The sequence below is a fragment of the Odontesthes bonariensis genome, chromosome 14 (assembly GCF_027942865.1).
Source record: "Odontesthes bonariensis isolate fOdoBon6 chromosome 14, fOdoBon6.hap1, whole genome shotgun sequence".
Lineage (NCBI taxonomy): Eukaryota > Metazoa > Chordata > Actinopteri > Atheriniformes > Atherinopsidae > Odontesthes > Odontesthes bonariensis.
Window position 1 is genome coordinate 18,537,753 of NC_134519.1, and position 12,433 is coordinate 18,550,185.

General features: G+C 42.8%; 1 protein-coding gene across 1 annotated transcript in view; it reads right to left on the bottom strand.

The window, feature by feature from the left end:
• phlpp1 (PH domain and leucine rich repeat protein phosphatase 1) overlaps positions 1–12,433 on the bottom strand; it is a 47,355-nt gene that overhangs the window by 9,979 nt on the left and 24,943 nt on the right. Inside the window, exons 2-5 of the mRNA XM_075483301.1 lie at positions 7,680–7,876; positions 6,468–6,593; positions 4,430–4,578; positions 188–334 (exon numbers count right to left, since the gene is read on the bottom strand). Of these exons, the coding sequence (XP_075339416.1) occupies positions 188–334; positions 4,430–4,578; positions 6,468–6,593; positions 7,680–7,876 (619 nt within the window). The remainder of the gene's footprint in view (positions 1–187; positions 335–4,429; positions 4,579–6,467; positions 6,594–7,679; positions 7,877–12,433) is intronic.

Genomic DNA, 12,433 nt, shown 5'->3' on the forward strand with positions numbered 1-12,433 from the left:
GAAATAGTAATATAACAAACAAAAGGAAAACCGCATGTGCTGATGCTTTCGTTTTAATCATGGCTCTGGCCTTCCTAAAAATTTTGATCTTGCGTTACAACAGTTCTCTGGCTTCCTGACACAGGCATAAAGTTGGTAATGGTTCCAATAACGTCTGTGTGATCAGTTAGTTATTTTTGTTGCTTACTTGGTCATGGTGCTCACAGAGGCGGGGACAGAGGCCAGGTAGTTACAGCTGAGGTTGACCTCTGTCAGGGTGGGGATGTCACAGATGGCCTGAGGGAACTGACCGAGATGGTTGTTGGACAGGTTGAGGCTCCGCAGACGGGAAAACCTGGAGATGAGAAGAGGAGAAGAGGAGAAGAGAAGATGAAGTGGCGATTGGAGAGCACAGTCATACCTTGTAAAAATTAAAATTGCAAAAGAGCATAACATAATCATGAATATATTCATGGACTGTTAATCAAAATGTAGCTTTCATGTATTTATTTAAGTAAAAACACACAATTAGATCCAGCACAGCCACAGACACAGCTGACTTATTAAGGCGCAACCTTCACATTTGACTGTTGAGCAAACAAGCACAGAATGGTCGTCTGTGTTGTTCATTTAAACACCAGAGACCAGCGGCATTCAGCGTGACCTCCCATGGCATACTGTTGACCTTCACAGGAGTTGCACGCTCAGGAACCAAGAATACACAAAGACAACCAGGGGAAATGGCTATCTGTCTTTATTCATCCATCTACACTCATACGTATCCCGCTCTCACCTTTCAGAGAGAGGGCAGCACACCAGAACTGCCCACTGGAGCAGCTGCTAATGCTGGCACGTGATTTTTCACACCGTGTCCACACATGGGTTACGCACACATTCACACAGTAGATCACGATGATGGAGATAATGGCAAACAACACGTTGAGCCTATTGATTAGGGGAGTAATTCCAGCTGAGGGTGACTCCCGCCTGCAGTGGGAGAGAGTATGTGAGAAAATGTCATTCCGCTAATAAGTCAACCTCTGCAAAGTGCTGTGTAATGCTTCTACCCCTTCCTCACATATCCCCCCGTCTGTGTCATGCTCTGTCATTCTGGCTCCCCCTGTTATTCTCTCTCCACCTCACTCCATTTCTTGTGCGGTTCAAGCAGTGCTAATCATTTTTGACAAAGGATCGGTCGTAAGCAACTCATAGTCGTGACCTATAAGAATTACAGTGGTGCTGGAGAGTTTTCACAGCCGTTCAAATTCAGCACATTTTGTTCCGTCTCAGAGTCATCTTAAAAATGATCCAGTTCATTGCTCCGTACTTGTCAATCTACATGCTTCTTCTCCCTAACAGAGAGGCTGGGGGACTAGTTGGAACAAAGGGAAAGATGAATGCAGAAAAAGCACAGAGCAAACCGAAGTGAAAACCTTTCTCGGGTAAAAGGAACAGGCGTAGGTTGCCAACCACAAAACACAGATAGACAAAGTTATCTAGCTGGTGAGTACGGTGGGGCATTTAACAGCTACATAGGTAAAGGAAGAGTGAAGAGTATCTATTATGTGCACAGAGATTGACTCTCCATTGTTATATTTGTTGTTCTATGTCTGCTGAAACTTAATATAGAAATAATTTCAATACTTTGTTCTGCTGCAACTCAATTGAACCAGAATCATTTTGTGTATATTTATCTCAGCCTTAAACAACCCCTTGTACCCTGAATACTGTTTCTGCCACTCCACTATCTTTCCTTCCTCTCCCCTCCCATCTAACCCCACTTCTATGACCTTTGTGCTTTTCATAACTCTCCAAACTATCATCCATATGTAAATACGCAGGCCAAAGGTTCAATTAAACGCATAGAGCTCTAGCTATTCCCCTCAGTGAGTGCTAACCTCTGTCTCAGACAGAGATGCATGCTGGGAAGGCAGTCCCATGCCAGAGGAAAGAGCTAGTATCCCAGACGACTGATCATGCATAGATGATTGTCGAATCACCCACCAGTTAGTATTTGGCCAGCGAGAACAAAGAGAGAAGGGGTGAGGCATGCTGAAGGTTCATACGTTCCAGTGCTCTATGAAAAATACAAAGCACTATGACCCTATGTTAGATGACAGAGAAAGCCAATGTTTATATGGAAACAAAAACAGATTCTCACACAACAGTCCACACTAAAACACATACACCCACATCCACAGAGGCTGCACACAAAGTAGTATTGTTCTTGACTGCATCTCTTTTGACACAAGCCTCTCAGGGGAAAGCGAGTACTCAAGACACTCTGCTGCATGTCTCTGTCAAAAAACCCTCTATTTTCAGCTAAACTATTCATCTCTTTCTCATTACTGACCTCATTTTCTGTCATGCTGGGTCAAACGCAGATGAGCCTACTTTGGTTTGGCAAAGCTGAATGGATGTTATCTCCCTTGACCAGCAGGGGAGCTGTGCATAGCTCACTCAGATTTAAAAAACTAGTTATTCCCCTAATGCAGGGGTGGCCAACCGGTCAGAGACTAAGAGCGGCATTTTTTACTGTGTGACCACAAAGAGCCACATTATTTAGAAAAATGACCGAATTTTCTCCGTTCCATCCGTCTGTTCTTGACTCGCTCTCGTCTCGGTCACGTGATGCATCAACGCTGATATTAAACCCACGAACCGAGCAAAATGAGTCAAAAACAGGCGTGTTTGGAAAGCTTCTTCCCAGTGAGGAGACAGAAGAAGAGGCTGTGACCACCAAGAAAAAGAAAGCTGCATTTTGAAGGCATTTTTAAGTGTTACCATAGCGATCAGAGAGCGTTAGGAGGCAGAGAGTCGTTATGTCAGGAGGACGCTGCTAATAAAGTTACATACAAGTACACAGTGGATTCAAGTTTATTATTATATTTACTAAATACCACAATGTCTGTGTTGGTCGTATTGTTTTATTTTGTAGTATTTATCCGCCATACTGTGAAAATATTGGCTGACATTAAACCAGTCCATGAGGCAAAAAAAGGTTGGAGACCGCTGCTGTATTGAACTCAAACAAAGCGAACACGCACATTAAAAGAAACCCACAAACACAAATGTTGATATGAACGTAAGAGCCACATGAAACCAGACAAAGAGTCGCGGGTTGGCCACCCCTGCCCTAATGTCATATTCTGTTCAACACTAGTCATTATCCTGGGGATTAAAAAAATAAAGACGAGTCAAAATTAAATTAGTGTGGCAGAGAATCATAACATCCTGACCTCATTCACGAGGAGGACCAAAAAAAAAAAGATGCATGTGCATTACTCATGCACAGCCAAACAGACACAGATTCATGTTGGGCAGACATCTTCAAACGAAGAGAAAAAAACAAAAAACAAAAACTAATGTCATACTGCATCAAGACTCTGTATGCACTGACCCCAAATCAGTAGCCTGCAGCCACAATTTTAGTTGCTTACATGCAAGCGACTCCATTCTACACACACAACTAACACTTACTCAGCCGTCAGATTCACACACTGTAAATTGTACAATTCTTCTACCAATAATCCTCATAAAAGACATGCTGTGAGTGGCGTGCAAGTGTATCAGCATATGTATGAATGCGCACACACACAATCACACACACAGTATACTGTATCTTGCCCGTAGTATTTAATCTGGGACCATGATAAGCATGCAGCAGATGGTGCCCACAGAGAAAAAGAGTAAGGGAGCCCGGGCACATTAAAAGCTTCCCTGCAGACGCATCTATCCCTCTGGGCTCTTTTGGCCTAGCCTGGTACAGTCCTGGCTAGCTTCTTTGGTCCATGTGTGCCAATGGCTCAAGTCCTAGACTGCTCAGGTCGATTGCTTGCAAACTGCAGGTGAAAACTAAATCTGTCCAATCCAGCCAACCGTGACCTGCTGTTTCCACTGCAGCCTTGCTGTGACAGCGTATTGTCTCATCTTATTGTGAAATAGCCCATCCCAGTTCCCGTCATGGGTAAGTTATGTTAAGTTCTTCTAAACATTCTTTGCCTCAAGTTTCATCTTGCCCAAAACAGTTTATTCCGAACTACACTGAAATGTTTCATTGACCTGAAATGCCACATATTTTTTTCTCATCATTTCTTCCTGCCTCATCACCTCCATAACAATGTATAATACAAAACAAATAAACAATTTTAAAATATTGAAAACCCAACTCCGATTATCAGCAGAACGGGAATGCTACTTAAAGAACTAGCTACCAGCTATCAAAAACCTAGCTCATGCTGGTCAAGCTGGTTACCAGTTCAAGCTGGATTTAGCTGGTAGGAGGAGGACCTGGTAGTATAAAAGCTCAAACATGCCAACATTGTGATGAAAGTGGCCTCAGTATCTCAGGACTATTCACCAGAATCCTCAATCCATTCATATCTAAGAAACCCCAGCACTGAAATTTAGCCTCGGGTTCGTCTCCTGTAGGTTTATGATAACATCCTACCTCTGTAACTGCTGAAGGCGCTGGTCTGCAGGCAGGAAGTTGTGTTTGAGGTTGAGGTGGGTGAGGTCGTGGCTATAGAAGAGGTTAGGAGGAAGATTCTCCAGACTGCAGCAGGACAGATCTACCGAGTTGATTCTCTGGGACACCATCTAGATGGAGGTAGAGATGATAAGGGACGAGAGAATGACAGGGAGAAGCAGGAAAATAGAATTAAACAAGTTTACATTGACCACACGAGGTACTGGTTTTACTTTGTGTTTGTAGTCTGATACTAAGGGGTCAAATGTCACTCAGTGGCAATCTTCTTAGGATTATTGAGTCAGAATGAGTCGAAGGAAAGCCCAAGAAGTTATTGACCTAACGTGCATTTCATCTATTCAAATGCAGATGTGCAGAGTAGTAAGGCTGCGTTGGTCATTTGATGGTCATATTCACAGAAACATAAGCAGCAATCTGAACTGAATCTAAAGTGTAAAGGTCATCTTCATCTTAAGAGAAAGGAAGTGTACACTGAGTAAACTCATGTCTTTTATAGTGGAGTTAGCTTGAGGCTCAGCAGTCATCACTGGAGCACGTGCTGCCTCTATCCAGGCTTCTATTCTGAGTGGCCCTCTGGGTGCCGGTGACATGCACGTCCCTGTTAATATTTAGAAAAAGAGGTTTTCTGGCTGTGGCCTACTTGAGTTCAAATGGGAGACAGGAGGGAGAGACGAGTGGTATTTGTGTGTGTGAATGCATCTAGCTTTGGTTATAAATGATGGATTGGACAGTGGAGATACACAGTTGCAAGAATAGCCCTTTAGAATTACAAGGATATCTAAAGAAGTGTTCTTATCTTCATCAAAGTTCTAATCACAGACAAACGCAATCTAACTAAACTCATAGTACACAAACAGATGTGTGTTTGATACCTCCCTCTGTCCCTTTCAAGTCACGGTACACAATTTCCATTGAGCTGAGGCCTTTTCAAAGCAATGAGTGCTTTTTATTTACTTTTTAAAGAAAAATTTCCCAACCATTCTCTTGTTGATTTACATGTTGTTTGCATGTGTTGTTGCATCCCTGGACCTCTCCTTACTTCCAGGTGATAGACTGCTGCCCTAAAACCTAATGATAAAATTCATTCTTCCCTCAATGATTGCAAGGCTCATCATAGCCGCTGATCCAGTGAGATAGCACAACAGGCCACACCATCGTGCTACCTCCACCGTGCTTTGCAGGTTGGATGACATTTTGATGTTGAGGTGCAGTATTTTTTTTCCTTCCAAACACAGTTCTTCTTTTTTTTAAATTACATTTTTGTTTCACTATTTCAGGGAAAATGACCAAAAATGCTCGTGTTTTTCTTAGCATTAAGCGGATACATATACGTGGGCACATATACACTTTTTCATCTATTTCAGATTTGCATGCTGTGCACTTGCTGAGATCTCTGCAGGACAACAAGCCTCCCATTTGTAAAGAGTTGGTCTTACTTTTGTATTAATGAGCACTTGGATAAGAAGAAATACCTTTGTAGCCTTTTCAAGCCTTGAGCTCTTCAAAGTTGTTTTCATAAAAGCACAACTCGTGCCAACCACACCTTATTGAGAGGAGTAGACTTCTTGAGCCTTTATTTAAAGAGACTGACACCTCTAAAATCCACACTTCCAATCTCGTGCCCTCATTTAAACCCGTGACTCCAAGTAACCTTTGGCATAGGTTGTTAACAGAAGTTCATAAACTTTTCCTCTTTGCACTGTGAGTCATTACACAAAGTGTTTAATAAAGACATGAAAACACTGCGGTTAGTGCAGTCAAAATGTGCTTGTCTTCAGTTGTGGTAATCAGTTGGTAATTTAACTGTGAATTCCAAAGGGACAGTAATGACAGTAAGTGCAGTTTTCTGCCCACTTGGTCATATAACAGTGGGACTGCACTGGGTGAAGCACAGTTGAGCATGTACTGATTTAGAATGCAACTGAGACTCTAGTAGTGACTGGGAAGCACATGTTTTTGTTCTACTTTTCTTTCTCCAACTCTCCCACTCACACAATACCTTGGCAGCGTGTCTATGCCACCGCAGGTGCTCCGTGAAGCTGTCAAAGCTGACGTAGTAGGTTTGACTCTGAGGCCCTGCTGAGCTGAAGGCCAAACAATGATTGTGCTTCTTCACCTCCTCCACCTGCAGCCAGACAAACACAAGAGTGACAGACTGGAATACTGACACATCTGACCCCACACAGAGTATAAATAACACCCCCTTTATGCCTATAGAATTGGGAAAAAAATGTCAAAGAGGGAGGGAGGAAAAAGCTGACACATGATGTCTTAAGAAATGAGTTCTTATTCATTAGTTCTTCTTTTGAAGCAAATAAGAAAGTTCGGGCCTGGAAGGTCAAATTTGGTCATCCAGAAAAAAAATCTGAAAGGCACACATGAACATATAATGAACGTGTCTGACACGAGACAGGGCTTTTTAGACACTCAGGCTCAGGCTTTAGCATGTTTTCTCTGTGAATGAATGGTTGACTAGTTTAAATAGAACACTAGCCCGCATACACACAAACTCACCCCTTACCAACACATGCAGAGTCACGTGTTGTGTGTGAAATGTTTAGAAACTGGGTGTGGTGGGGGTATGGACTGTCCTTTGTATCGGGCATACAACCAGATAATGCTTTTCACAAGAGCTTTTTTTTTCTCACAAATATGTACACACACGCACACACACACACCCACACACACGCACGCATGCACACGCACGCATGCACACGCACGCACACACGCATGCACGCACGCACACCCACACACACACATAGCAATAAACAAATTAAGGTCAAAATAACAGAGTGATATAAGGCTACTTTGATTTTACAGGGCTCCATTAAACTAATCACTTAAGTGTGTCATGACTCCAGATTAGAATTTAACAAAACATCCCAGCTGAACAAAAACATTTTCTTTGTAAGACTGGCAAGGACTATTTCTCTTTGACCTTAGCTTAAGCTAAACTGAGCAAAGCATGCAGCATTACTGGACTTCAAACTAAAGGACAAGCTGTTGTTTGAGGTGACATGTCACCACTGCATTGGGAGACAATTATGGAGGGTAATAAGAATGACTTTATAAGGTCATTCTCCCATGATATGACATCTGGTTTTATGATCGAAAACATAAATCATGTAATATTCCCATAAAAGACCAGGATGAGGAGGAAACAAATTTTCCGATCCTGTAATGCTTCTGCGATTGTATGACTTTGACATACTTTTCCTCCAATGAGTGGCAGGATGTGCATCTTTCCCGTCTGGCTTTCTTTGACAGAGGAGACGATGAGACAGGTGCCACACAGGATGACCTGCCGCCTCGTCCAGCGGTTGACCGGTAGCTGGAGCTTCCCTTTCCGAACGTTGTAGGTCCCTGACAGCTGCACCCGCTCTGAGTTCTCAATACTTTGGGGCTTGCCTGTAAGAAAGGAGGACATTTTGTTAAGTTAGTGTCAAAGATCTAATATCTATTAACACAAATCTGCATACAAATATCAGGAATAGACCATCTGTGGGATCACAAACTCTCCTGTGTGGTTATTTTGTACTGCTAGTACTGAAATATCCCGTCTGAGCCTACTTTGTTTGCCTGCGTATAAACTGTTCAAGGGGAGAGTTAAAGGGTGTAGCACATCCCAAAACTGTGGCTTATTATCCAACGACAAATATGAAGTTTTTAGACGTATCGTCATTTAAACAATGAACTGTTACAGTAAGTCTTGGCTCGGATATCTGCTATCTATTATTTGCATATCAACTGCCTGTAGCAGAAGCCCAGTCTGTTGCCCCCAGAGGCTAAGTCAGTCGACTAGCATTGATAGGATTTCAGGCTGTTGTAAACATTGCCTCAACAGAGTTTGAGAAAAGATCAGGAATTCTTTTATTTAAAATACTATCACTGGGGAAAAAAAAAAATTATCTAAATAACAGGAGACTGTTACAGCAGTTAAGCCAGCAATTCAATTCCACCTAAAACATATAAAGCCAAACCCAAGCATGCCAAAGGGCAGCGCTTTACAGCAGGACTCTCACCACCAAACTATTAACATTGTTTTATTGTCAGAAGATCTACATTCGGCACAAAAACCAGCCTTACATGTCCTACATTTGCAGATTGAAACAGATTTGCATTCAGTGCAGGGCAGCCTGAATTAATAGACTCTCAAATTCAATACCAGGTGCAACGCTTCTAAACTATGCTCTGAATGTTTCTGAGCTTTCTTTATTCCATCTTACCCACCTGTCTGTCTTTCCTCATTACCTGGTTCTCTCACCTCACAGCCACCCTGCCAAACCTGACAGTCAGGCTGCTTATCAGGCATTCTGTCAGCCAGGCTGTGTTATCGTTCTGTCTAAACATCCACCTGCTTTCTGTCCACCTCCACCCCCGTAAAAATCTCACTGGGCTGGCACGCACTGTTTTTCTCTACTCTATGTCTTTTTTTTGTCTCCATCTGTCCGGCTGCCTGGCTTTCAATTTCTCTATTCTATCGACAGCTTTCATATTTTGTGCTTAACCTCATTGTTTTCTCATCGCCCACCGAATTCTCGCCGTGGTTTATGAAGTTTTTCCCTCCAAGTGACAAATGGCCAAAGGGCGACGTCTTTCGTCCCGCAGTTTGCTGCAAACTGGCACATCGCTCTCGTGCCGTCTGCTTCACATATATTTCACTTCACTGTACACACAGAGTGAAGCAGGGAGTTAGGAGGTGGGGGTTGGTAATGAAAGAGTCAGTAGAGTAAGCAAGTGTGAACTTGCACGCGCTCTCGTAGCTTTAAATAATTCAGGTCTTTCACATGCTGACTGTAAGGCTAATGCAGCACAGTAGTGTACTGCATACTGCCTTCAGCCATCACTTTCTTACCAGAAGTGGTCCTATTTGCACAGATGTAGGGTTAAACATGAGGTCATGTACTGTAATGTAGTCACATTCCATTTGAAAGATATTCAGAACATGTGAGTTTCTAAGAACACTTAAAGTCGATTAAACCCAATATACCAAATCCGGCCGGAAAAGGGTGGAATGCTCTCTCCGGGTCGGGAATGAGATCCTTCCCCAAGTGGAGGAGTTCAAGTATCTCGGGGTCTTGTTCACGAGTGAGGGACGAATGGAACAGGAGATTGACAGACGGACTGGTGCGGCGTCTGCAGTGATGCGGGCTCTGCACCGGCCCGTCGTGGTGAAGAAGGAGCTGAGCCAGAAGGCGAAGCTCTCGATTTACCGGTCAATCTATGTTCCTACCCTCACCTATGGTCACGAGCTGTGGGTAGTGACCGAAAGAACGAGATCGCGAATACAAGCGGCCGAAATGAGTTTCCTCCGCAGGGTGTCTGGGCTCTCCCTTAGAGATAGGGTGAGAAGCTCGGTCATCCGGGAGGGGCTCGGAGTAGAACCGCTGCTCCTATGCATCGAGAGGAGTCAGATGAGGTGGCTCGGGCATCTGGTGAGAATGCCTCCTGGACGCCTCCCCGGTGAGGTGTTCCGGGCTCGTCCCACTGGGAGGAGACCCCGGGGAAGACCCAGGACACGTTGGAGAGACTATGTCTCTCGGCTGGCCTGGGAACGCCTCGGGGTCCCCCCAGAAGAGCTGGAGGAAGTGGCCGGGGACAGGGACGTCTGGGTCTCTTTGCTCAAGCTGCTGCCCCCGCGACCCGATCCCCGGACCAGCGGAAGATAATGGATGGATGGATGGATACCAAATCAGTAAATGTTTGTCTGTCTAGTCTTATTAGTACATACCTTATATGTAACACAGCATGAGGTCTGTCGCTGGTTTCTTTTTAAAAAAAAAAAAAATCCATTTTAATATGCTGAATCGTCATTGGGTCTGTGAGAAAGATCACTCTTATATTGGCTGTTACGAATAGTGAATGCATTATGTGATATTAACTGCCATAATTTTCTATGCATTAAGCTGCAAAAGCTTCATAAAATAATTTTAAAAACTTGTGACTGGCTGAAAACACAGGTAACAAATATGTTGAACACTAATAGAGCTGATACTGACCTGACTTCATGCAAACATTACTTCTTTTAAGTATCTTTTGAATTATCTTAATTTATTTTTATGTTCATTTTCTTTATTTGTGCTTTCTTCCTATTTCTCCTACTGGATAATGTATAGACTATTTGTCCCTTCTGGAATTCAGAGTTACGTCTTCTTAACCAGCCATAGACCATATGTTCTCGCTTGGAGTTGGACATGGGTATGTTTTCTCGTTCTTTCTCCTCTGTTGGCCACATGTATGGCATGCATTACGTAATACTGCAATCAAACACTAGTATTGACGCCACATGAAAGAGAAAAATTCAGACTTTACCCTCGATATACTTGGAGATAAGGGTGATGCAAAAGAAACATCCATGCGTAAAATGAGCTAAACACTTGTTGCTTGTTCTGGCAACTCTAACGTAAAATGGGTCCAGCAATTTGGAATGTATAAAAAGCTGAAACATCTTAATATACTCTACATGGCAGTGTTACCTAAAGAGCAAAAAGGCCCACCTTCCTGTCATATTCTGTGTCTGTATTCTGGCACTCAGCCCTACCTTCAATGCAGAAGTTGAGCGCCGACAATCATAATCTAGAGGTAAATATGAATGAATATGTACGAGCTGTCTGACTATGAAAGGAATCCGTACCATCTCATTTCTCTTATGCTGCACTTACAAATGAATGCATCAAGATGAAGTGGAAATTGAATTTGCTATTGGATTATTAGGAAATTCCACAAAATATCTACATAAAAGGAAAGATTTATTTGTGCTTTTCCAACTATATTGCCTTCATAAAATCCCCGGTCTCCTCCCTTCGACTGTTGATCTCAGCAGTCCTTTAATTGCACTTCAGAAACAAGTGGAGTGTGCAGGAAGCAAATGAAACTGTGGGATTTTATCTCTCTTTTTAAAGGGACTTTATTACCACCATTCCCTCTTGAGGAAAAGCTATTAAATGACTGGGCATTTGTGTTATTATGATGTGAACACAGTGGTCGAGGTGCAGGCTTAAAAAAAAAGTGTATAATTGAACTACTGATAAATCAACATAACTACTACTCAATCATAAATAAAAATCGTATTAATGAAAAGTTCATTTTCTAAAAACGACCTCAGCTATTTGCACCAAGCGATACTGAGATATACGTTTTTCAGGTCCAAATAAGGGGTGTAGATAAGGGAGTTATAGTAGGAACTATAAGAGGAAACATGAAGAAGCAAAAGATGAGGAAGATCAGATGATGAAGTGCATTTTTAAAATGTTAAATGAAATATTAACCAGACTAAAAGATACAACCCTGATAACACCGAGTCATGTGACATCAACACCATGACTAAAAGTTTAACTTGAAAAATGAGGCTAGCGTTTGATGCTTTGTTTTTTTGTGGTTTGGGCACATGAACTGCCATCTATAAAATATGCAAAATCCCATCGAGTCATTTTCATGCCAAGAGATAGATGTCCACCAAACGCCAACCAAATCCATGTGATATCTCGCAAACAGACAGATCCCAAACGCGGTAACAGAACAGACTGGCTCCCCAGTTCCCCTCCAACTTGCAGGCTGGCAGAGGTTACCAGCAGGAGCGCATTTGATTTAGCTGAGGAAGAGAGTATGTGTTGCATTAGAGAAATTATTCACAAGCTTTTAGCCTCAATATGTCACATGGGCACATTTTTACTATTTTTAGGCCTTTTATCGGAGCGTGCTTTCTCCCACACAAGCATATGCACAAAGACATATACCCCGACTCCTCTTCTCCTTACGTCCACATTCACACACCGTCACCGTGACAGCAATTAACCGTCTCCGTATGTGTATCCATCTAATGGCCCCGATCCAAAAAAAATTTGTTGATGGCCAAAGAAAAAAAAGTCAGGATATCTTTTTTCCCAAGGAGAACAATACAGACCGCTTGAGCGGGCTGGTTCTGTGATAGGAGTGAGCAGCTCCTGTACGGATGTTGGCGCTTAC